The sequence below is a fragment of the Alexandromys fortis genome, unplaced genomic scaffold (genome assembly GCF_014885135.2).
Source record: "Alexandromys fortis isolate MF-2015 unplaced genomic scaffold, M_Fortis_MF-2015_v1.1 scaffold_47, whole genome shotgun sequence".
NCBI classification, from domain to species: domain Eukaryota; kingdom Metazoa; phylum Chordata; class Mammalia; order Rodentia; family Cricetidae; genus Alexandromys; species Alexandromys fortis.
Genome location: NW_026067957.1, coordinates 5051870 through 5077857, shown reverse-complemented (window position 1 = coordinate 5077857; position 25988 = coordinate 5051870). Strand labels below are relative to the sequence as shown.

The window sequence follows — 25988 nt, the reverse complement described above, 5'->3', positions numbered from 1 at the left end:
AATTGTAGATTAAAACTGACAATGTCAATGGGGCAGTGGTAAAAGCAATAGGACTTCATGTTCCAGGTGTGAGGTCAGTAAGTGCAGAAGATTTGCGGTGGTGGCGCACGCCTTTAATCCCAGCACTTGGGAGGCAAAGGCAGGCGGATCTCTGTGAGTTCGAGGCCAGCCTGGTCTACAAGAGCTAGTTCCAGGACAGGCTCCAAAACCACAGAGAAACCCTGTCTCAAAAAGTCAAAAAAAAAAAAAAAGGTTCGGGTCACTGTGTTGTTGCAAATATGTGTGTGTAGCCTTTGGTGTGTGGATGCCTGAATGTGCAGGTCAGTGAGAAGGTCAATGTATGATCTTTGTGTGTAGCCACGTTCATCTTGACTCCCAATCCCTACCCCAAGGCTCCAATCAGGAGGGTTCTCTATGGGAAGGCAGAAAAGTGGGGCTTTGTATTACATCTGGCTCCCAGTGACTTAGGTGACAGATAAATCTTTTACTGAGCGGAGTCAACTTAGCCAGAATCCCTGTGTACAAACTCCTCTGCAGTCTACTCGGAGAAACAATGGCCCCAAAGATTCCATGTGTCCTTCATAAGGGGTGGGTTACAATCAGCCATGCAAAGGGGCATTTGGGGAAAAGAGAAGGAACTGCCACCAGGGGGTTCAGGAAGAGCGTGCTTTTTGAGCTGGGGCTTGAAGGATAGAAGAACATCCAAAGAAGTAAATGCGGAGGACATGTCAGGAGAGGACTTTGTGATCAAGGTTGGGGGCAGAGATGAGTAGAGGGTGTCCAGAATTGGTGAAACTTCTGGAATAGCTAGAAGCAGGGCCCTGTGGTAAAGTGAGAAGGTGCCAAAGGGTCTGTAGGGACTGTACCTGCCATATAGAGACCATGGGGATTCGATCCACAAATGGGAATATGAAGGTGAACAGCAGCGGACAAACTCTCACAGTCAAGGTGAGTGGCTAAGGAGGCTGTTCTAGTGGTCCAGGGATGAGGCAGCTGTCACTCAAATTAGAGAGGTGGCCAGGGCAACAGTGGGAGGGAATCATGGGGCAACAGTCAATAGGCCACATCCTCACTTAATTTTATCTATCGAATCTATCTAAGTATCTGTCTGTCTGTCTGCCTATCTGTCTATCCATCTATCAATCTATATCTACTTATCTATCTCTCCATCTGTCTGCCTGCCTGTCTGCCTATTTATTTATTCATCAATCTATCATATCTATCTATCATCTATCTATCTATCTATCTATCTATCTATCTATCTATCTAATCTATCTATTTATCTGAGGTAGGGTCTCTTTCTACATAACTGTAGATAACTCACTCTATAGACCAGGCTGGCCTTGAATTCACAGAGATCTTGTCTCTGCCTCCCAAGTGCTGGGATGAAAGGCATGAACCACCACACCAGCTGAAAATACCAGTTTTTTTTTTTTTAAAAAAAAACTTATTTATTGTATTGTTGTTTTGCCGGCATGTGTATCTGTGTACCATATGCATGGGTTACAGATAGTTGTGAGCTGCCATGTGGGTGCTAGGAATCAAACCTGGGTCCTCTGGAAGAGCAGTGCTTTTATGCCCTAAGCCATCTCTCCAGGCCCCCTTGTGCTGATTTTAAAGAAAAATGCCGTGGGATAATGCTCTCATACACTGTAGAGATTTGTCACTTGTATTAGCTTAATAAAAGTAACTGATTGGATAGTAGTCAGGCAGAAAATATAGGCAGGGTGACCAGACCAGGAGAATTCTGGGAAGAGGAAAGGCAGAGATGCAGTCACCAGCCAGATGCAGAGGAAATAAGATGAGGATGTGTTATTGAGAAAAGCTAAACAAAGGCAAGAAGTATGGATTAATTTAAGATGTAAGAGCTAGTTAATAATAATCCTGAGCTAATAGGCCAAATAGGCTTATAGTTAATTTAAACCTCTGTGTGTTTCTTTGGGACTAAATGGCTATGGCTGTGGAACCAGGCGGGACAGAAACTTCTGTCTCCAGGAAAATGCTGAGTTCTTGTTTTGATGAAGAATAATAAAGGCAGAGGATGGGAGAGGAAATAAAATGATGACACATGGCTCAGGCAAGCATGTGAGGTGACCAACCAGCTGTAGAAATAACAGCACTAAAGCTTAGGACAGAAGTCAGAGCAGAGGATTTAGACTTGACAGACCGATGCTTAGAGACTGAAGTTGAAGTGACAGGAACAGACGGGCCACCTAAGGGGCAAGATCAGCAAAGGCCCAGGGAGACCTCACCGAGAGAGGAAGAGGAAAGGGCCTCTTCTAGGGTGTAAGATCACACAAGTCCACACAGGCATGGCTGAAGGGTGTCTACCTTCGCAGTCTGGGTCTTTCTTAGGGGAGGCATTTCTATGGTAAGCCAGTGTTGGAAAGAACTTACTTTCCTAGGGATGTGTAGGAAGATGGAAGTAAGGAGAACAGGAGGAGGAGACGGACGTGCGTCCTGGGGATAATACCAAGAACAGTGGGAAGAGGGATCCTGAGCTGGAGGCAGGATTCCTGACCCAGGAAAAAAAACCTTGTTATCCCTGCCCAGTCCAGCCCTCCACCCTGTCTGTCTATCTGGAGGATCTCTGGAGATGCCCCCCGACCTCCATCAACACATTTCAGACACGCTTTTCTTTCAGAGACCAGCTCTGGCATCCCAAGCCTGCAACAAGACATGTCCCATTCTTCCACAGACACTCCCCCATCATTTCTCCAAGATCCCATTCTTGGGACTTAATTCTTGAGTCTAGGGCAGGGACATGTTTTGACCACTCACAGACAGAAAATCAGGAGCTCTGAATAAGTCTCTAAATTAAGTTATTGAAAACCTCCTAGATGTACTTTTTGTCGTAATATTTGAAAACTCTGAATCCTGCACGAGATATTTGAATCTAAAGGTGACCAATGAACTTACCTAGAAGTGTAGGTGTGGAAAAGCCATGAATAAGGAGACGACATGGTTGTGAGCATGTGTGCATGTGTGGGGGTGTTTATGTCCACATTTGTCCACCCCCTTCATACCTCACATGGAGGGGACACCCCATCTTCAAACCTTAACCATCATTTAGAAAAACCTGCATGAGGGCTGGAGAGATGGCTCAGTGGTTAAGAGCATTGCCTGCTCTTCCAAAGGTCCTGAGTTCAATTCCCAGCAACCACATGGTGGCTCACAACCATCTGTAATGGGGTCTGGTGCCCTCTTCTGGCCTTCAGGCATACATGCAGAAAGAATATTGTATACATAATAAACAAACAAACAAATAAATAAATAAATATTTAAAAAGAAAAAAGAAAGCTGAGTGAAGCTGGACACCTTTAAAAAAAAAAAAAAAAGAAAAACCTGCATGAGGAGCAAACGGAAATTACTCAAAATGCCTTATTAAACGTCAGAGCACCCGCTGTTCCTGTATAGGACCCAGGTTCAGTTCCTAGCACCCACATCAAACTCTAGTATTAGGGAATCCAACACTCTCTGGCCTCCAAAGTTTATGCGCACACACTACGCATAAACTCATGTAGGCATGTACATACACATAAATAAAAATAAATAAACCTTTTAAAATCATCTTAGATTTGATGAGATCATAAGAGAATTATTTTCCTTTTTATTTTCCAATTTTTCTACAAGGATGTGTCCCTTTTATCCTTTTACTTTTAAAAGTGGTGTTTTGCCTCCATGTGTATTTGTGTGAGGAGACACGATCCCTAGAACTGGAGTTACAGACAGTCGTGAGCTGCCATGTATGTCCTGGGAATTGAACCTGGGTCCTCTGGAAGAGCAGCTAGCGCTCTCTTAACCACTCTCCATCTCTCCAGCCCTCGCTGTTTATTTTTGAGACAGAGTCTCATATAGTCCAGGCTGGCCTCGAACTCGCCATGTAGCTTACGATAGCCTTGAACCCCTAATCCTCCTGCCTCTATCTCCTAATGACTGAGATGACAAGAAAACATCTCTCACTGTGGCAGACTTCACTTGGCACTGGCATCAGACCCAGACAGGCAGGGTGGTTATAAATCAGGCACCTATAGATTCTATAGATTGTTATACATATCTTTTGATAGGCATGTCATCTCTCTGTTGGATAGCACCTAGAGTGAAATTACTAATTCATAGAGTGTGCATGCATTCACCCTCAGTAGCTAAGGCCAGCTGTTGTCCAGCATGTCTGGCCAGTGCATAGACTCAGTTCCTGCAGAGGAAAGCTCCCAACATCTTTGCCCTCACCTACTCTTCCCCTTTGGTCAGCCTGGCAGTGTGGAGCATTGCCTTTGAGTTGAAGGAACTGAAAAATAAAGAACTTTCTTGAAGGGACACATCTGAGTTATCAGTAGCCATTTGCCCATTGCCAGCACCACAAGCCTGCAATGCTTACAGAAGGACTGAAAGGCTGCCTGATGAGTTCTCCGGGCTCTGGGTCCCTCGTGTGGCCATAGCACGGCCTTTCTGGTGCACCTGTGTTCACTGGCATGCTCTCAGGCACGCTTGAGGCACTGAGAAGCAGGGCGATATTTTCCCCAGGATTAAAACTTAGGAAGAAGGTGATCCTTTTGCTACTGATTCCTCTACCTATCCCCAGGGAAGCGGTGGTCACCCTGGTACCCAAGGAACACTCTCTCCTGTTTATGTCTCTCGCAGGGACCGGGACCTGATCAGCAAGTGTGGCGATGATGCGCGCATCTACATCATGTTCCAGTATCACCTCATCATCTATGTGCTCATCCTCTGCATCCCCTCCCTGGGCATCATTTTGCCTATTAACTACATTGGGACTGTTCTGGGTAGGCAGCGCTCAGAGGGCTGTTGGTGTCCGTAGGCAAACCCTATTGCAGTTTCCTCATGTGCAGACCAGGGACTCTATACAGCCTTTGATTGATCCAGGGCCTGGGATAGGACAAGCTCACAGATCAGCCTGGAACTGTCTGTAAATGTCCCTGTGCTGTCGGAGGATGTGTGGTTCCCTGGAGAGGCTTCTGACCTCTCCATCTCCTGACATGTACCCTGATGGACACACCCCTGTCCATGCAGAATTCTTCTGGTAGGACGTCTGTGCACATTCGTTGTAACAGGCAGCATCGTGAACGTGAGCTTGACTCCTGAGACAGAAAGATCCTGGCTCCCCAGCTTTTGCCCACATCTACTTGAAAACGCCTTCTCCCAAGCTCACACAGTATTTTACCTTCTAAATCTGTTCCCTCACTATTTAGACACAGGGAGAGAGGGAGGGATGTCAAGTACCTGGTACTGTGTGGGAGCTCAGGGGACAGCAAACGTGTCTTCTTCAGAACTGCGGGAGGAACAGAGCTGAGGGAAGGCTGGCGTCCAGTGGTCCCTTCGATGTCCAGTTAGCAACCAGTTTTCCCTCGTTCCCCAGTTTTCTGGGTTTCTCCTCAGCCAGAGGTAGACCTGAGTGAATCCACCGTAGCATACTGAGTATGCACCAGATGGCAGCACCAGAGGGAGTGTGCCTGACATTCCAGATTTCCACCCCAAGCGCTAGCATGTGGCGAGGATAATGCGGGAATCTTAGAAGTTCTATGGAGCCTGGAGCTGTGTGAACAGACACATTAATATGCGTGGCTAGAAGAATCTATCTGGTTCCAATAAGAAAATGTCCCATTGTCTAAACTCCAATTTTCTGGAGTTTGGGTTCTTGTTGGGATTGTAGCCAGCACTGCTAATGTTATCGGTTTGCTGGTGGCTAGACAGCCATCTGGTCCCCTCAAAACTAGTTTGCTATGTGTCTGTTACAAGCCAGTCATGCTCGGGGGATTCCCTATAGACGCTTGGTCTCACAGATTAGAGCCCAAGCCAGGTCCACCGAGGAGGATGGTGTTTTTGCTGGTAGATGGGGACAGTCTGGGACCAGAAGGAAAAGCAGATATAGGCAAGGATTTCTAGATCCTTGGCATTTGCTCAGGAACCTTGAATTCTGTCCCCATCACTGCCCCGAGCAGTATAGAGACCAGGATCAAGGTTGGCCCTTTCTTCTCTCTTTCAGACTGGAATAGCCACTTTGGTCGGACCACCATTGTTAATGTCTCCACAGAGTAGGTACCTGATCCTCACTCCCGTTCTATTGACTGGGCGCTGGTGGGGAAAGACAGGCTAACGCATTGGTACCCGGCATGAGTAGCTCGGTGCTGATGAGGCAGGCAGGTTTATTTGGGATCCAGGTCCTGAGTGGGATGCCAGAATTTGTATTCGCCTAGTGGAGAAGGATTCTTTTTTTTTTTTTTCTTTTCTTTTTTTTTTTTTTTTTTGGTTTTTTGAGACAGGGTTTCTCTGTGATTTTGGAGCCTGTCCTGGAACTAGCTCTGTAGACCAGGCTGGCCTCGAACTCACAGAGATCCACCTGCCTCTGCCTGCCGAGTGCTGGGATTAAAGGCGTGCACCACCACCACCCAGCTGGGGAAGGATTCTTAATGCCTTGGTTTCCCTATTTCATGAGTGGAACTACCCACCTTGGCCATTCCTGAGGACTAGAAACATGGTAGACAGATATTCAAGCAGGGCAGGAACCTGGAGTCAGGTGCTGATGCTGAGGCCATGGAGGGGTGCTGCTTACTGGCTTGCTTATCATGGCCTGCTCAGCCTGCTTTCTTATAAACCCAGGATCACTAGCCCAGGGGTGGCATCACCCACAATGGGATAGGCCCTCCATCATTAACCATTTAATTAAGAAAATGCCCTACAGCTGGATCTTACAGAGGCGTGTTCTCAATTGAGGTTCCCTCTTCTCTGATGACTCTAGCTTGTATCAAGTTGACATAAAACTAGTTGGCATACATAGTGCTTCTGCTCCTGAGGAGACCCTGTAGCAGGGCAGCAGGAGAGTATATTCAAGATGCAGTATCCTTGACAGCCCCAGGTTCAGGTTGGCCCTCAAATAATGGAGTGACTCATCAGATGTCAGCAACAGAAGAATCAGGTGCTGGACCCAGGCCTCACTCCTGCCATCTACTGGTCATCTGCTGGCTTTGCATCTGGGGAAACCCTTGCTCCAGATGTAGCCCTTAAGCATGGGAAATACATACCCTAGGACAAGACAAGATCCTCTGAGTTCCTTCCCATTCTCAGGTCAGGAACCAGCCAACCTGATTGGTAGCCACTTCAGACCTGAGCTGAGCCAGATACGGCCCTGCTTGTCTACCCTAAGGCTCTCTGAATGGCTTGGCCAACTTCCTGACCAAACTGCAGAAGTGGGGTCCATCTTATCCCACCCCTACCTGCTTTACATCTCTAACCTCCTGCCATAGGCCTCAGAGCAGGCTAGCGTTGCTAGAGCTCTTGGATCAGCAGCATGGAGCTGTGGCATCCTCTCCCCTTCTCCACCAGCCAGCTCTGCCCACCCTAGAGTTGCCAGCTGGAGCAGAGCCCCCAACAGCACCTCCTGAGCCAGTCATTCTGAGGAGCCTCATGTCCCTTCCCAAGAAGTGGAGTCCCATAGAGCACCAGGGACCTTCGGTGTACACGACTCCCCACTGCACGGTGCTGAGATGCTCTTTAATGTAGAATCTGAGTGGCTAGGCATCTGTTTAGGTGGGCAGAAGCTCTGAGCCCAGAAGAAGCAGACCAGGCTTGCCATGTCACTCAAACTTCCAAATAGTAACTCTGGTCAGATGCCTTGAGACAGCATCCTGGGACCTGCAAGCGAGGCTAGAAGCAGAGCCCAGTGACCACCAGCCCTCTACTCCAGGGAAGTGAGGTTGTCTAGCCTTCCTCTTGCTGCGTATGACCCAGCCCTCCTCCCTCAGCCTACTGGGCATCTGTGAGGTGCGGGATGGGCAACTGTGGTTCCTCTCCCAGTACCCTTAGGCAGGTTAGCCACTGCTCTGTCCTTCCTTTCCCCATGGGTGGAATGGGGAGTGGTGGTCAGGGAATCCCTCTGAGGGTCTGGCGAGAAGATACCAACCAAGAGCTTAGTCCCACCCTGGATCTGGTCCTTTGGAAGTCCTGTTGTAGTGGGAGTGAGTCTGGGGACGCTGTCGTGGTGGGAGGGATGTCTGGGGATGCTGATGGCATGATGGGGGTATAGCAACACTGTGGGGCTCTGGAGGCCTGCAGCCCCGTGAGTCTTGTGCTCCACCCCCTCCCACTCCCTTGCAGGAGTAAGCTCATGTGGCTGCACAGTCTCTTCGCGTTCCTGTACTTCCTCATCAACTTCGCCTTCATGGGCCATCACTGTTTGGGGTTTGTGCCCAAGAAGAACCTCAAGGTGAGTGTGTGAAGGATGCTCTCCCCAGTTTTACGAAAATGCCATCTTGACTCTCGGGGGGGGGGGGTCTCCCTCCAGCAGGAGCGAGCCCTTGTTTGCCCTACCCCTGCATGCCCTTCCCTCCACTCCCCCTGCACTGCTAAGCCATGGAAGCCCCTCGTGCTGGATGGTAAGTAGCTGCTGATGTTTCCTCCCCTCCTCTACCTCTGCTGCCCTAGCGAGCTGGGTTAGAATGTGTGTCCTAGGATTTTCCTAGCCTGGGGTGTGAGCAGTTGGGGATAATTCCCCTAGCCAACTCCCTGGCTGAGGGCTGCACTTGGAGACTTCATCTTTCTTTTTTATTTTGTTATTTCTTTGTGTATGTGTGTGTGTGTGTATGTGTGTGTGTGTTATGCCGTGTATGCTCACATGTATGTATACTCGCTCACATGGAGTCCAAAAGAGAGCATTCGGTGTCCTGGTCTGTCACTCTGCATCTTATTCTCTTGGGACATGGTCTCTAATCAAACCTAGAGTGAGGTGAGCTGGCAGCAAGCCTCAGTGATCCTCCTGTCTCTGACTCCCACAGTGCTGGGGTCACAGACAGGCTTGGCCACACCTGGCTCTCTACCTGGATGCTAGGAATCTGAACTCAGGTCCTCATGCTTGGGGCAGCAAGTGTCCATAAGCCATTGAGCCCATGTCCCCAGCCCAAGTCTTCATCTCTTGACTTAGACATACCTTCAAGACTACTCAGGCAAGCTCAGGGTTGAGGTAGGCCACAGCCTCTTCTGTGCAGAGCTCGGTGCTGAGGGGCCATAGGTGGGCAGCTGCTTAGGCCAGGACCCTGAAAAGGATATGGCCTTTTGGGTTATCTGTGCTCTGTGGGGAGGGGCAGCCATGGGAATGAGCATCTAAGGCTTCATCCTTCTTCATCCAGTAGAAGGGGCTCTTCTCCTTTGAGCCTACCTGTTCTATGACAGATTGACTTTAACTTACCCCAGAGTGTAGATCCCTATGCTCCAAGCGATCCCATGCACTCGGCCAGCCAGGGACGGAGGCTGGGACACCCGGGGCATCAACTCATTGCTCATTGTTACCAGATGCTGAGGCTGGGGTATTCATCTCTTGTGATGGTTTGTCAGACTGTCATCTTGAAAGGGATGGATCAGGAAGATGTTATTCCCCTGCAGAACAAAATAGGAAGTTGGGTCAAGACACCCCAGGTCCTCCTCAACCTTGCAAGCTGCGTTAGTCGATTTTCCGTTACTGTCACCATGTTCCTGAGGGAATCGACCTAAAAAGAGGGAAAGTTTGCTTTGCTTCACGGTTTTGGTTTTATTCTGTACTCAGTAGGCTCTGTTGCTCTGGGGCCTGTGGTGAGGCAGTGCATCACGGTAGGAGCAGGTGACAGGAGAAGTTGCCCACCTCAAGGTGGCAGGGAAACAAATAGAGAGGAAGAGGAGGGCTTGGCTTACCACAGTGCCCTGTGAAGGCACACTGACGGCTTCCTAAGGCCACTCACTGAAGCGGAACGCGTCAGATTGGGGGCGGGGGCGGGGGACGCAAATCAAATAATCCCACTCTAACTCCGAATAGGGTATACTAAGGTGTTCTTTATTAAAAGGCCATTGGCTAAAGAAGGTTCCTTATCCACTCACTAACCCTCCTTTCAAAGTCTTCATCTTCTCCCCGTGACTTTAGGTGTTTAACACTTGGGCCTTTAGGAAACATCCCAGATTGAGACCATAACACTTGCTCCCAGCTCCAGACCCATAGAATACTAGGGGTTTCTCCAGCCATGTGAAGTTTTACACTAGAAATGTAGGCAATTCCATGAGACTGAAAGTCACCATGGGGTTGCTGCAAGTGGGCACAAATGACCTTTTCCAGTAGGGGAGATGTGGTCGTTCACCTTGGCTCTGGTTCTCTCTTCCTGACCTCAGCTGTCTGGCGGGGGTCCCCAGCTGGAGCACAGAGACTAAGCAAGGCCTGGTTTGCTGATCTGGGGGCTACAGGATGCTGGCCAGCAGCTTGCTTAGCAGTGGGTCTCTAGGAAACAGGCAGCCTGGTGGGAGCAGAAGGCTTGCTCTCCTGGAGCTCCCGGTCACTAAGGACCCATATATCTAGCAATCTCGCAGAAGCACAGCCTTTTCTCCCCCGACCCCAGATCACGAGGACACTGATGATCACCTACGTCCCCACGGAAATCCAGGATCCAGAGATCATCAGCAAACACTTCCAGTAAGTGGGAGCATGGGCTGTGTCGAGTACCACCTCCTCCCAGTATCTCCTATGGGTTCTCATAGGAATGTGAGCTGGCACAGAGTGCTGGGGCTGGAGACATTCCTGATGGTGGTCCTCTCAGGACTCAGCTCAGAATCACCTTTTCAGAAAGGAGAGGGCCACCAAGGCTGCAGCAGAGTTCTAGAGGCCCTTGTGTGACATCAGGGAGGCCAAAGGGCCATTTAACTATTTCATGTGGCTTCAGCTACTCAGCCCAGGGAGACCCGGCTTCCCAACCATCTCAGGTACAGTGTCTCCAGGCGTTTTGGGTGTCCTCAAGACCCTGGACCCAGAGATGCTGCTCCTCTCTCAAAAGTAGCTCCTTCCTAGCCCCCTGGTGTTTGGAGTATGTCCACACCCTGTTTTGAATTCGTAAAGGGTGCCGTTGAGTCCCAGATGACTAGGGTCTAAACATCAAAGACTGCTCAGCCTTAGGGGCAAGGATGGATGTCATTCCGGGACAGGAGCCCCGGCAGTAAAGCCTCCCATCCCCATGGGCTGTGACACTAACCAGCCCCACAGGCTGGTTCAGCCTCTGTATTTGTGACTGCAGTGAGGCCTATCCTGGGTGCGTGGTGACCAGAGTCCATTTCTGCTATGATGTCAGGAACCTGATTGACCTGGACGATCAAAGGTGAGATTGCCAAGGAACCTGCTGGCATTTGGGGCGGGGGTGCAAGAACAGGATAGTGCTTTCTCTGTTGATCACTGACCAGGGGATGTTCCCACCAACGCCAGGCGCCATGCCATGCGGGGCAGGCTGTACTACACGGCCAAGGCTAAGAAGACTGGGAAAGTGATGATCAAGATTCACCCATGCTCCCGTCTGTGTTTCTGCAAGTGCTGGACCTGCTTCAAGGAGGTAACTGACGGGGTATTGAGACCATCAGGGAATGGGTGGAGTGCGGGGCTCCAAGCTGGTCCCTCACCTAAGTCCTCATCTCCAGGGCCCAATCAGGTCTAGCCTAGTGGTCCAGAACCTGGCTTCCCACTTCCTCTCTATCCTTGCAGATATAAAGAGGAGCTCAATCCTTCCTTGGGTTCCCTTCCAGGGCAACCATGAAGGCTTTGCTCTTATCTGCCTTCTAGTCCTAGACAGATAGACCAGAGGAAACACGGCAGCCTGCAGTAGGTGACCAAGCACCAGGCTTCCAAAGCCACCAAGGGTGGAAACTGTTGAAACAGAATCTGCCTTGTCCCCTGACCGCTATGGGTAGACGGGTCTTAGGCACTTGGACCTGTGTTTCAGTCAGACCAGAAGAAGAATGCCCAGCCTCTGAGACACTGTCTTTCTGAGGTTCCGGGTCTGGAGCATCCTCCACTAACCACACTGTCTCAGTGTCTCCCCAGATCTAAGGGCAGGGGGTGGATTGGAGAGTCAGCGTGTGGCTGTTCCAGGGGCGAAGGGCTGCTGCACGAGAGAACCCCGGGGCTGACCCAGGCCCCCTGGGTCCTGACCTCTCCAGCTCTGAGGGCCTCTTCTTGCCCCAGGTAGATGCGGAGCAGTACTACAGCGAGCTGGAGGAACAGCTGACCGACGAGTTCAATGCGGAGCTCAATCGTGTCCGGCTGAAGAGACTTGACCTGATCTTTGTCACCTTCCAGGATGCCAAGACCGTGAGGCGGTGGGTGCTGAATGTCACGAGCCTCAGATGACCAGAGTTCAAACTCAGATAGCCTAGACAACACAAGAGGCAGGAATCCCAGGCAGCTCTGAGCCTTCCTCAACTTCGTGGGCTCCGCTTCTCAGACCCTATTCTTATCCCCACCCAGCTTAAGGGAAAGGGGGTCAAGACTCCCTCCAGATGCAGTGTCTGCCCCTGGCTGCTCGCTCTGCTCTTGTTGCTGTCCCTAGCATGGCTATACCATCTCTCTGGTGGGCCTCAGCTGTTTTCACCATCAGCACAGGCTGTGCTGTCTTGACAAGAATGATAGCCACTTCCCCCCATTCCACATACATCACCCCCTCCTACCACAAGTCAGAAAGTCAAGAGACCATTGACTTTTCTTCCCTTCAAGAACCATTTTGACCTTTCTTCTTCCCCTTCTTCTTCTTCCTCTTCTTTTTTTTTAAGCAGGGTTTTTCTGTAGCTTTGAAGCCTTCCTAGAACTTTCTCTGTAGACCAGGCTGGCTTTGAACTCACAGAGATCTGCCTGCCTCTGCCTCCCGAGTGCTGGGATTAAAGACATGAGCCGCCATCGCCTAGCAACCTTTTTTCCCTTCTGCTGTAGGCTTGCCCAGAAAGCTCACTCTTTCTTCTGTCCAGACCTTTAATAATCCTATCTCAACAAGGAATTAATTCCATTCAATTTAGAATGTTCTAGAAGGATTTTTAGTACTAAACTAAATGTATAGGAACTCCAGAATTGGTCTCAAAAGGATTGTGGGGCCCTCCTCTCCCTGGAGGGAACCTTATAATGCCTGGGTACTATATAGAGTGTGTTCTTCCATCCAACCCTACAAAGGGGCAGACAGCCTAGATTTTAGTCACAGACAAAAGTCTATAATTTCCCAAGTCACTTGAATCCTCAGACTTCTTTCTTTTCTTTTTTTAAAGATTTATTTATTTATTATGTATACAACATTCTGCCTCGATGTATGCTCGCACACCAGAGCAGAGCGCCAGATCTCAGTACAGATGGTTGTGAGCCACCATATGGTCGCTGGGAATCGAACTCAGGACCTCTGGAAGAACAGCCAGTGTTCTTAACCTCTGAGCCATCTCTCCAGACCCCTCAGACTTCTTTCTTAAAAAGACTGTATTTTATTTTATGTTTGTGGATGTTTAGCCTGAATGAATTTCTGTGCACCAGTTACTTGCCTGGTACTTGCCAGCAGATGATATCAAACCTGGGACTAGAGTTACAGAGGGTTATGAGCAGCCATGTAGGTGCTGGGAATTGAATCCGAGTGCTCAGGAAGAGCAGCCAGTGTTCTTAATCATTAGGCCATCTCTCCATCCCCTCAAAAACCAACTGTACATGGAAGTTTCTGTCACACCCAGCCCCACAACCATTCAGTCCCAAATAAACATAGAGACTTATATTATTTATAAACTGTTTGGCCTGTTGTTCAGGCTTATTACTAATTAGCTCTTGCAACTTAAATTAACCCATAATTCTTACCTATGTTCAGCCATGTGGCTTGGTACCTTTTCTCAGTAAGGCATTTTCATTTTGCTTCCTCTGTGTCTGGCTTGCTACTGTGTCTCTGCCTTTTCTCTTCCCAGAATTCTCCTAGCCTGGCTGTCCCACCTATACTTCCTGCCTGACTACTGGCCAATAATTGTTTTATTAAACCGGTATGGGTGACAAATCTTTACAGTGGACAAGAGCATTATCCTACAGAAAACAACAACAATTTCTTCTTCTCCTCTTCCTCTACCTTCTCCTCCCTTTTACTTTTTCTTTTTTGTTGTTTTAGTCCTTTGAGATAAAGGTTCTCTGTGTTGTCCTGGCTGGCCCGGAACTCCCTCTGTTGACCAGGCTGGCCTCAAACTCAGGGATCTGCCTATCTCTGCCTCCTGAGTGATGAGATAAAAGGTACCGCCACACCCAGCCCCTCAAACTTCTTATATGCCCAGTTTGGTTACTGATTTCTGCTCTGTGCACTCCCCAGTGAATTGGCAAGGGACATATAGATACCATATTATTGTTGCTGCTGTTGTTATTATTATTATTTGTGTGTATGTGTGCTTGTGTTTTGTATAAAGCAGTGCCCCTAGACAGGGCAAGATTGTTCATTTCTTAAAATATCACCTGTTGGCAGAGATCTGAGCCTTCATCACCGCAGAATGTGTCAGAAGGTCAAAGACTGGGCTCTAGCACCAACATGTACCTTCTCCAATTGCATCTCAGTTGAGGAATCTGGGCAGCTGAGGTTCTGCTCCTCACCAGCAAGTGTAGATCCAGGGCCACAGAAAGAACTCTGGAACCTGGGGTTACTGGTGCTGACCTGCGATGATGCTAGCCCCTTCCTATAACCCCAAAAGATGCTCATCTGTATATTGTTACTGCTTCTAAGGGAGAGCAATAGCTGGGGACCCTGGGTCCTGCTCCTCTTCCTGGCTAGTCTAGACACCTTCAATACCCTACCTCTCTGCCCCAACTATTGTGTTTTAGGAACTGTCTCTTTCTAAGATCCTGGGAGACAAAGGCTTTGAGAATCCCCAAGAAGTGGAGTAACCCTATTGGTGAGGCTGTCATGGTATATGGTTCTCTGAGATGTTCATCCTCCTACCCCAGACCTATGTCTCCTCTTTGTTCATCTCTGTAGCATCCGTGAGGATTACAAGTACATCTGCTGTGGCGTGCACCCCAAGCAGTCCTCAGTAACGACCATCGTTAAAAACTACCACTGGAGGGTCGCTCATGCCCCGCACCCCAAAGACATCATCTGGTAAGCTTCCTCTGTGTCCCTTCCTCTGTCTCTGAGATCGAAGGCTACAGGAAGGGGGCCTGTTCTCTCTACTTTATTGCCCAACAAAGAGTGCATGAGGGCTAGACTCAGAACTGTCCGAACCTAGCTCCCTCTGGACTCTGCCGTGTGATTTCCTGAGCACCACACACCTACCTTTACCGTATGCATGGAAGGAACCAACCTTGGGGAAAGGTCTCACTGTAGCCTTTGAGACGTAGTCTGGGCCTTTGCAAATGAGGTCCCTAAGGAGAAATCCCAGCGGCCCCTGCACATAGGACCAGGACCACAGTTAGCATATAGAAAAAAGTATTGCTTTCTCTCCCCTGTCCCTGCCCCCTCTCTGTGTAATCTCTCTCGGCCTAAATGTGCCCCTCTTGTTCCCCCCGCCCCCAGGAAACACCTATCCATCCGCCGCTTCAATTGGTGGACTCGCTTTATTGCAATCAACACCTTCCTCTTCTTCCTGTTCTTCTTCCTCACCACGCCCGCCATCATCATCAACACCATCGACATGTACAACGTCACCCGCCCCATCGAGAATTTGCAGGTGCCTCCTCTGCTCAGGCCAGGCCTGGGCTGGGACGGGGTTCTAGAATTTCCTGGCTACAGCACGTGGAGGTCGGGTGGTGTCACGGGCAGAGCGAAGTGCCCTGAGTTCTAAGTAGGATGGACGTGGGCCATTGCCCCTCTCAGGGACAGGCTGGAGAGGAAAGGGCGAGGAGAGGAGCTGTAGGTCAGTCTCGGCGTGAGTCAGAGGGTGGGTGGTCCAGAGAATTCGGGCTTAGGGGGTCCTGATAGATGGGGTCACTTTAAGCCAGGTAGGGGTCTGGAGGGTACAGCAGGCAGCAGCAGCTCTGTTATCACCAGGCTTCCTTAGCTCCTAGTAAGAGTAGGGGGCAAGAAAGAGTAAGATGAGCCCAACACAGCCTTTGGAAGGAAAGCAGGACCTTCAGCATTGCATCGGCCTCCTTCCCCTCCGAGTGCCTGGAGCCTTGGACCCGTCAGAGCTCTTCCTCAGGTTAGAGGATGCTTTCCGCTTAAAAGGCAGCATCGGGGAACACTGGCCCAGTTCTTCAAGTCCTGTGCCCTTCATGCTGCTCTGATAAACCAGAAAGCTTCTCCACCTATAGCATCCCTTCTCTTATTCCCAGTGAGATACGTCCACTCCCCCGACCCCACACATACATGTACGTATGCACACATACACAGACATATATGCAGAGCCACACACATGCACACAAACACAGAGACACGTGTATAAACACTCACGTGCACACGAATACACAGACATATACATAGACACAGACACACACATACACATGCACACATGTGTATGGCCATACTGCTTTTGTGTCTGTCTCAAATCTGTAAGAGACCCAGGCCATATGCCTGCTCTCCTAGGCGTTACTCCTTCCCGGCCTTTCCCATGTTGCCCCCATATTCACACATCATAGTTCATGCAATGTTATCCCTGAGTCATGAAACATGACTGGCCCTGGCTGTAGGGTAGTCACTAAAGAAACCTCAGGCTGCTTTTCCCGGGCATAGAAGCCCCTTGTGGACTTAACTTGATCTTGAGGTGTGAGCTTCTGCCTTCTCCACCTAGGTGAACTTCTGGCTAGGAAGGCACTTGGGCATCTCTGTGAGTTCAAGGCCAGCCTGGGCTACAGAACAAGTCCCAGGACAGGCTTCATAGCTACACAGAGAAACTCTATTTCAAAAAAAAAAAAAAAAAAAGGAAGAAAGAAAGANAAGAGAAAAACAACAACCAAAAAAAAACAAAGGAAAAAAGAAAGAGAGAGAGAGAAAGAGAAGGAAGGAAGGAAGGAAGGAAAGAAAGAAAGAAAGAAAGAAAGAAAGAAAGAAAGAAAGAAAGAAGAAAGAAAAGAAAGGTCTGACCTATTCTGTAGCCTCAGAAAAGCAAGCTTATTCCTGATGGGGCCGAAGGTGGAGAGGCATGGCTAGGGGAGAACCAGGGCAGCCTGCGGGGAGAAGGGGCTTTTTGTGCTGATGCCTCTCCTGCCCTCCCTTGCTTCCTTCCCCTCCAGAGCCCCGTTGTGACCCAGTTCTTCCCCTCTGTTATGCTCTGGGCCTTCACGGTGATAATGCCTCTGATGGTCTACTTCTCTGCCTTCCTAGAGGCCCACTGGACCAGGTGAGCTGGGGCTTCCTCTCCTTCCCCTCGTGGCTCTTGCCCCTGTCCTCTGCCCCTTTCCTATCTGCCTGGCACTTGGGGCCTTCTATCTAGTCTAAGGGCGAAGACTGACAAGTGATGCTTTTGAAATTTGATCTCAAAAGACCAGAGGTCCTGGGTTTTCTCCTGGCTGCTGGCCTTGGTAACCCTTGATGAAGGGTTACCGGCTAAGAGGAGTGAGGCCCAAACCAAGCCCTGCTGAGGCTGTCCTCTCTGCCGACAACCTACATGGAGCGGACAGAGCTGTAGGCACCAGCGCTGGGGATTCTGAAGGTTCATCTGCAGAGCCTCGGCAACAATGTTGCGTGTAGTTGGCTCCTACAGAACCAATGTTTCCAAATTCAAGAGATTTTCCGTTTATTAATGCTAATGCCTCTATGGTGGTAGGTAACTGGGTAGATTATATTAGCCGTATGCTGAGTAAAGAGTCTACCTTTGGCCCAATGTCTGCAATGGATCTCAAAAGTGATTTTCTACATCCCAAAGTCCTGCCACTCTACCAAGTGGTAAGCCGTGGGTTACTGATAGAAATCCTTACTGGCCTGTTCCTATAGTTAAGGGCAAGGCTCATATAAATTGCTGAAATTCTCCAGAGATTTGAATAGCATTGGTACCATACGTGTCTTGATGCAGAGATGTCAAATATATGGCTTTTTTTTTTGTTTCCTTCCTTGCTGAGGACAGACATTACTAGTTGATCATACTGTTCGTCCCTGCTGTTCCCAGACAACAGCACAGCTCACAGTACTCTGTCAAGAGGCCGTTGGGCTGGACCATAAAACAGTTTCCCGGTCCAGTAGGCTGTTTGCCCCTCCCTCTTCTGCTCGCTGTCTTATGTGGTTAGATCTTTGATTCTTTCTTTATCTGCTTTGTTTTGTTGGTACAGGGTCTGTCTATGTAGATAGCCCTGGCTGTCCTGGAACTTGCTCTGTAGGTAGACGAGGCTGGCCTTGAACTCTGAGAGATCTTCCAGCCTCTGGTTCCCAGTGCTAGGGTAAAGACATGCGCCACCGTGTCCAGCTCAGATCTTTGGTGATTATTCTGTCTCTTCGCGTCCTTGTAGGTCAAGTCAGAATATCATCATCGTACACAAATGCTACATCTTCCTGGTGTTTATGGTGGTCATTCTGCCCTCCATGGGGCTGACCAGGTACCTCACTCGTGGTTATCTCCCGTGTCTCAGCCAGGCTCAGTCTAGAGGTGAAACCCGTTTCAGATACTGTAGGCCTCCCACGGTTGCTGCAAGTCTCCTCAAATGACAGTCCCATGCCTGTCACAGGCATAGCTGGAGAACAGGTATCAGGCAAACTGTAAGGTGTCAGCCCTGAACTCTGCCTCAGCTCCAAAGACAAGGTGTCCCTGTCAGAGGACTGACAGCCAGACGGGGGAAATGCGGCCAACATAAATGGGAAGTTGAGAAGAGAGAGAGAGAGAAAGCACTTTGGAGAGAGATAGTTAGCAAAGATCTATTACAGAAAGTGGCCTTGAACTAGAGGGTCATCAGCAAGTGACTCAGATGACCTGATGGAAGGAAGAGGGCAGGATGACTGGCCATTGAGCACTAAGCCAGGGACTTGGGGGATTGGCGAGGGAGAACAGAAAGTAGGAAGTCAGGTCAGGACTTGAGCCCTGAGCTGTAACACATGTGCGCTGTGACTGAAGATCAAGATCTGTTCTTCCTTCTAGTTTGGACGTGTTTTTGCGCTGGCTCTTTGACATCTACTATCTTGAACATGCGACCATCAGGTTTCAGTGAGTATTCTTGGGTGTACCTGGAATTTGCTGTGTGTCTGCGTTGGGGTGGATGTGTGTGCCCATCTCTCATTCATCCCTGCATCACTGGTACCGAGGAGTAGACAGATGCAGGTGGAAGCATCCCCAGAAGGCTGGCCTGTGCTGTGGTCCCCTTTGGCAATCTGGGAAAGCCCAAGAACTTCTTGAAATCATGGAAGTTTCACCACAATGGGGATCCCATGTGTCTTCTTCATATTGTGTTCCTCACTGATAACATTTTGCATAAATAAAGTGCATAATTTTGCGCGAATAAATAAAATAAATATAAGACCCAGGAACCACAAACCTGATCAGGTCATCTCCAGTTGTCACCCACTCTGGGTGGTATATGTAAGTGTGTAAAATACCCAGATTGCACTATTATCAGAGGCAAAGGAGACTGACTGCTCAGTGGTTAAGAGCGTATACTGTTCTGGCAGAGGATGAGAGTTCAATTCCCAGCACCCACAAGGTGGCTCCAAACTGCCTGTAACCCCAACTCCAGGGAGTCCAATGCCCCTTTCTGGCCTCCTTGAGCACTTTCCTGCACAAACCTGCACTCAGGAACACACACGTATACCCACCATTTCACTATAAAGTAAAATAAGGAAAGATATATGTAGTTATCAAAATGTTTTAGTTTTGTGGCTGTCTTCATTAGCCCACTAGTGAGAATACTATAAAGTTACATTTTTTGTTGATTTTGCAGACATCAGTGTGAAGGCTGATGACTCACTGGGATAAGAGCATTAGAATTGGGGGAGACGGGCTCTATGACAGCGTGTGTGTTATGTTGAAAACCTGGCCTTTTGTGGATTATTTTTTCATGGTCACAGCATTTGAAAGCCCCGGTTTTCAAAGACACAGTGCAAATGACCTTCGCCTTTCCACAGCTTGCTCAAGGACTGCATCCTCCAAGTTTTCTAGTTAAATTGGCATTGCAACCATAGGAAGTTATCCTTTCAAAGGTGAATGGGTTCGTCTTTGGCTAGGAGGATATCTTTAATACACGTCACTTATAATAAAGCCAAGCTTGTGAGTCAACTTCAATTCTGTGAAGAGTGAATGCCAATAGTGCTGTTTTCTAGCAGCTCAGCAGGGTTGGATTCTACTCAACTCAAGATTCTCCTGCCTCAGCTTCCAATGGGAATCACACCTAGGGTCTTCGGCTTGCTAGGCAAATGTTCTATCTCTGAGCTAGCTTCAACCCTTTAGGTAGCTTTTGAAGGAGTTCGGAAATGTGGCCAGGGGTTCGCAGTTGTCTCAAGAACATTCACGTGGTTGTGTAGGTGGAGCTACTGAGATAAGCCAGGCCTGCTTAAGCCTCCCTTAAAAAAAAAAAGTGTGTGTATGTGGGGGAGGGGTTGCGTGTGCACATGCGCACACATGTGAAGGCCAGAGCTGTCAAGTTTTTTGTTTTTGTTTTTGTTTTTGTTTTTGTTTTTTTTTCCCTGGCAGGGCCTCTCACTAGAACCTGGAGGTTGCTGATTGGGTCAACTGGCCAGGGAGCTGGGATTCCAAATCACGTCCCACACCTATGTGTTTTTATTTGTTTTGTATGTGCTAGATATCAAACTTGGATGTTTGTGCTTGCTCAGAAAACACTCTACTGATTAGCTGTCTTCCCGGCCTTTAAAAATATTTTGACTCTATTTCAACCCAACTGTGTTCTTTGCAACCCATGTGCTCTGTGCACTAAAGACAACAATGGCTAACGTTCCTGTGGTTTGTTGCTAATATGCTTCATGGAAAGAAATGACTACTTTCAATTAGTGGTCTGTGAAACTTAAGATTTCATCTTGAGAGCTGAAGAGACAGCTCGGCTGTTAAGATCATGTATAGTTCTTGCAGAGGACCTGAGTTTGGTTGTTCGCATCCATCCCAGGTGGCTCACAAGCTCCTGTAACCCCAGCTCCAGGGGGACCCAATGCCTCTGGCATCTGAGAGCACCCGCACTTGTGCACATACCCATACACAGACACATAATTAAAAATAATAAAAACATCTTTAAAAATAATTTAAGCCAGGCGTGGTGGCGCACGCCTTTAGTCCCAGCACTCAGGAGGCAGAGGCAGATGGATGTCTGAGTTGGAGGCCAGTCTGGTATACAAAGCTAGTTCGAGGACAGCCAGGGATGTTAACACAGAGAAAACCTATCTTGAAAGAATTTTAAAAGATGTCATCTTTCCTCCTCCAAGGTCATATAGCTTCAGAATCCAGAGTCCTTTAGGAGGTCAGATACCTAACAGGTCCATTCTAAATTTATTTTATGTAGTCCATTCATATGTTTGCTCAAAAGGGCTGCTTGGATACTATGATGTCACCAGATTTCTTTGCACCTGTGCCACCGTAGAGAAGGAGGGTGGTAGGGAGCATGGGTATGGTTGATTGAGAACCCCTAGACAACAAATAGTCAGAGCAGAAACCCCACTCCAACTATGATCATTTTCCCTTTATGGTTTTGGGTTCCTGGTCTCTAGGACTTCCCATTCATGTGTGTGCATGAGCACTGCCCCTGCACAGAAGAAAATGCCTACCTCCTCGCTGGGACATGCTGCTTTACAGACTACCATCATCTGTGTGGCTTGTTATTGATAAATACATCGTTATTCAGAGTGGCTGTTTATGGATTTTTATTCTTCTCTGTGTCCTCCATCTCTTTGCTGTTTCTCTCTTTTCCTCCCCCAACATCTCGTCCCTCTTCCCGCCCTTTCACCGCCTCCCACCTTCCCTGCTGTCCAGGTGCGTGTTCCTCCCAGACAATGGTGCATTCTTTGTCAACTACGTGATCACGGCTGCTCTGCTCGGCACAGGCATGGAGCTGATGCGCTTGGGGTCACTCTGCACGTATTGTACCCGCCTCTTCTTTTCCAGATCAGAGCCAGAGAGAGTCCACATCAGAAAGGTGAGGGCCAGCTCTTCTCTGAGCACCATCCCCAGCTTCTCCTGGGAGGGAAAAAAGGGGGTCTTGCTAGGAGCCCTGGGACCCACGATGAAAGGCCTGTGACCATGGGTAGTTGTTTCATGGACTCCAACGAGGGAAGAAATGTTGCCCCCAGGAATGAGCTGCCAGCCAGCTCCCTAGAGGAGTCCCAGAAACATCCAAGACAAGGGAGCTGGGCAACCTCAGGGTGACCCCTGCCTTCTGCCTTAGAACCAGGCCATGGATTTCCAGTTTGGGCGAGAATATGCGTGGATGCTGAACGTCTTCAGCGTGGTGATGGCGTATAGCATCACTTGCCCTATAATTGTCCCTTTTGGTGAGTCATCGACAAGGTACCCCCAGGGCTCCACACTCTGAAACGGGAGGAGGAGCCAAGCTCCACGGCATCAGGATGTCTCCCAGAGCATGAGGAGATCTGGGATAGCCTGTGGCAGGGAGGTGGCAGGGCTAAGGCACGGACCTGATTGGATGGCTGCTAACAAGGGGTGTTGGTTGAATGCATGCATGACTGAAGGGCATCACCAAGCTGCCAGAACCAGTTCTAGAGGCCACAGAAGTCAGCTCCGCAGGTCTCCCACCCTTGACTCTTGCTACCCCGACAGCCCTGAGTCTGGCCTTCCAGATCCATGGGCATCTGAGGACAGCACAGACCTTCCCTGTTATTTAGAACAGCCAGTGAATGTGTCTCTGTCTTCTGGTCCCCAGGGCTGCTGTATTTGTGTATGAAGCATGTCACAGACCGCTATAACATGTACTACTCCTACGCGCCCACCAAACTGAACGAGCAGATCCACATGGCCGCTGTCTACCAGGCCATTTTCGCACCGCTTTTGGGGCTCTTCTGGATGCTCTTCTTTTCCGTCCTGCGAGTAGGTGGGTGAGCAGCCTGCCCTGTGGCCCCACCTCTGCCTGACCTTGGCCCTGTGAGGCCCTTAAGACCACCTCTGGTAGAAGAGGGGAGTTCAGGGTGAGCAGGACATTGCGCGTTGGACTTGGCCAAGTCCAGTGACTGCTCTGGGCCCATGGAGCATGCGTTAATCTCGGCAGAACTTTGAGACAGAAGCCACGTCCAAATGATGCAGATTTGGCTTCAGATAAGAAGTGTCACATTCCTTCCTTTTACATGTCGATTGACAGAAAATAGATTAGCAGCTTTTGGTACTCCAGTCCCACGATATGTCCTCTGGGAGCCTGTAAGATAACTACTTTCATGGGCTTACCAGAACCCGAGAAGGGAATCCGATTCTGCAGTGGTGGCTAACCTTTCCTCACCCTCTGGCTACACCAGAATGCTTCTCCTGCCTTGGGGAGCCCAGAGGCACCTTCACAGACATCCCCAGGGACTACAGACTGGGGGCTCCTCAGCTTCCTCCCATCTGGGTCACCCATGGCATTAGGCTCCCAATTCCATTGACCTTCCCTCCCATGACAACTACTGTGGTGTATTTTTCTTATTCTCTGTCAGAATGACACCCTTGATTACACTCACAGGACACATTTGTTAACGTCCATCCCCTGTCCTGTGCGGTTTGCTCCTGCCTCCTGGAAGGCATTTTCCCCCCATTAATGCCTTTTTCTAAATATCAAAAATAGAAGAAAAAAAAGTACAACACCAAAATCTGTTACCCATATGCCTTCTAGAGTCTGGTTTTTCTTATTCCCAGACTCTAGCTAGGCATTTGCTCAGGGGAGGGAGCAAAATGAGCGTGTGTGTGTTAGTTTACTATTATTTATAAAATTGCGACCATCCACATTACAACGTGCAATCTTAAGTTTTCATGCACACATTACATTCCGAATGGCTTCATGTATTAAGAGCCTGTTTGAACGTAGCCTTTCGCCAGCTGCATTCAGAACAACAGCTTTTGTTAGCCCTCTGTGGCTGGTGGTTGAGGTTGTTTACCGGTCTCTGCTTTTGCAGAGCCATGGCCCAGTAAGCTTCATTTGGCAGTCACGAGACTGGAGATTTGACTTTCCATATTGACCTTGTTAAAAAGCTGTTATGGGCCATGAAGGAGATCAAATATTCACCCATGAAATATGTAAATGGTGTTTGAATGCTGGTTAGCCCTGGGTCCGCAGGGACAAGGGTCAGAGACTGGAGCCAGTGGGCAAATGGGTAACTCAAAGGCCCTTTGGAGGAACCATGGAAATGGGTAGTTGGTAGATCAAGATGGACTTGTTTAATGGACACTGGTGTGGGTAATTTGAGTCCATCCAAGTTCTGTTTTCCACGGGATTCACAATAAGCCACATTCTAAACTGGCCAAATCGAACAGAGGGATGACCTTATCGTGTCCCGCTCCCTGATCCTGTTCTTGGAGGGAGCATTGTGTGAGGGTTGCTCTGCCCCTAGCCCAGGGCTCCCGTGGAGGTTCTGGAGCAGGTGGCTCTAGGCATCTGCGAAGCAATTCGGTGGCCCTGTTTCGCCCCTGTTCCAGCGCTAAGCTCCATGCTCACCTTCTCCTCGGCAGGTCCATTGCACACCATCACCTTCTTCTCCTTGTCGTCCCTCATCATCTCTGTGATAATTGCCTTCTCTGGGATCTTTCTGGGGAAGCTCCGGGTTGTCCGAGAGTATGAGGTAAGATGCTGGTTTGCCTTTCAGACCACTGATTCTTCTGGTCCTGAGGACATAGCTCTGAGATACCGTGGCCGAGGCACCCAGAACACAACAGGACAAGAGGGGTGGGGCTTCCCCTTAGACCAAGGTTTCTGGTTGTTAATAACAGTGAAAATTTTTCTGAACGACATATAGAAAGAGCAGAAACTGATTTGAAGCACAGCTCCCTGCAGAGGGAGCCTTCTGGAAGCATTGCTTCTTGCTCTATTTGTTTCTGGGACTTGGTCCGTCATAGCACAAGCACCCACCGCTACTGCTGGTTGGAGTACCAGGCTAGAGTAGGGCCATAACGCATTTTCTCTAGCACACACACACGCCCTAATACTATGATGTCACCAGATCTGTTTGCACCTGTGCCACCCTAGAGAAGAAGGGTGATAGGAAACCTGGGTATGGTTGATTGAGAATCCCTAGACAACTGATAGTCAGAGCAGAAACCCCACTCCAACTATGATCATTTCTCCCTTTATGGTTTTGGGAACAGAACATTCCAGAAGGGATTCTTGGCATCTCAATCATTTCCCTGTTTCTCCTGAGCTGCTGCCCTGCCTGCTGGTCTGGGACTCTAGAGAGAAAAAGAGTTGTCTGGGAGGTAGAGGTGATGGTGCATGCCTTTAAATCTCAGTGCTGGGGAGGCAGAGGCCAGCCTGGTCTACAGAGTGAGTTCCAGAACATCCAGGGCTGCACAGGGAAACCCTGTCTCGAATAACCAAAAAGAAAAGAAAAGGTTGAGGGGCAAGGTGGCAAGTCAGAGGCCCAGGTGTGGATAGAGGGCGGGAGGGGGTGAGGGTCAGCCTCCATCCTGTGATGCATCACCCTTCTCTCCTCTGCAGCCTGAGGAAGAAGCTGAGACTGTGTTTGATGTGGAGCCAAGCAGCACGACCTCCACACCCACCTCCCTTGTGAGTTTCTGCCTCCACCCTGGGGACGAGTCAGGAGGGTGGGGCCTTGCAAGGGTGGCTCGCTCCAACAGTGTGGGGGGCACCAGTGTTTAGTGCCTACCCTGGGTACTGGGGAGGAGCCGGGACCCCTGGGCTCCCTCTTCTGACGCAGCAGGACTTGGCCCAGGTCCAAATGCTTCCGTGGCCCTGGCTGAAGAGTGGGGTGAGAAGAACCAGCTCTAGCTCGACAGTCACTAGAAGTCACCCAGAGAGGAGAGAGCCAGAGATGACGTACTCGAACAGGGAGGCCCAGCTCTCAGAATCCTCAACCACGTAGATGCAGGGGCATGCTGGGGCTCAGCGTCAGGACCCAGGCTGCCTCCAGGGCACAGGCGTTGGCCAGAGCGTGCAGACAGAGCTGCAGGGAGCTATTGACGGACCCAGTGAATGGTAAGGCAGGGGCAGCACCCAACCGATGAGCCCGCCAGCCTGCCAAGAGCCGAGGCTGGACCCAGAGTCTGTGACCAGTGGACTGAGCAGAGGCGCCCATGCCCTTTGGCTTGCCTGGATGGCAGGAGCCCTCGTCCTCATCCCTAACGCATGTGTTTATGCAATCATCTGTGCACGTATGATGCTGGGCATAGGCTCCTTCATACATGTTAGGCGT

The 25988-nt window shown here is 49.5% G+C and overlaps 1 protein-coding gene across 1 annotated transcript in view; it reads left to right on the top strand.

Moving 5' to 3' along the window:
• Tmem63c (transmembrane protein 63C) overlaps positions 1-25988 on the top strand; it is a 58920-nt gene that overhangs the window by 29537 nt on the left and 3395 nt on the right. The window contains exons 6-22 of the mRNA XM_050152505.1: positions 4642-4784; positions 6005-6053; positions 8113-8221; positions 10371-10444; positions 11040-11120; positions 11225-11348; positions 11978-12111; positions 14763-14885; positions 15300-15453; positions 16955-17061; positions 18164-18250; positions 18787-18852; positions 21616-21778; positions 22028-22133; positions 22523-22690; positions 24292-24401; positions 25274-25342. Coding sequence (XP_050008462.1) covers positions 4642-4784; positions 6005-6053; positions 8113-8221; positions 10371-10444; positions 11040-11120; positions 11225-11348; positions 11978-12111; positions 14763-14885; positions 15300-15453; positions 16955-17061; positions 18164-18250; positions 18787-18852; positions 21616-21778; positions 22028-22133; positions 22523-22690; positions 24292-24401; positions 25274-25342 — 1867 coding nt within the window. The remainder of the gene's footprint in view (positions 1-4641; positions 4785-6004; positions 6054-8112; positions 8222-10370; positions 10445-11039; positions 11121-11224; positions 11349-11977; positions 12112-14762; positions 14886-15299; positions 15454-16954; positions 17062-18163; positions 18251-18786; positions 18853-21615; positions 21779-22027; positions 22134-22522; positions 22691-24291; positions 24402-25273; positions 25343-25988) is intronic.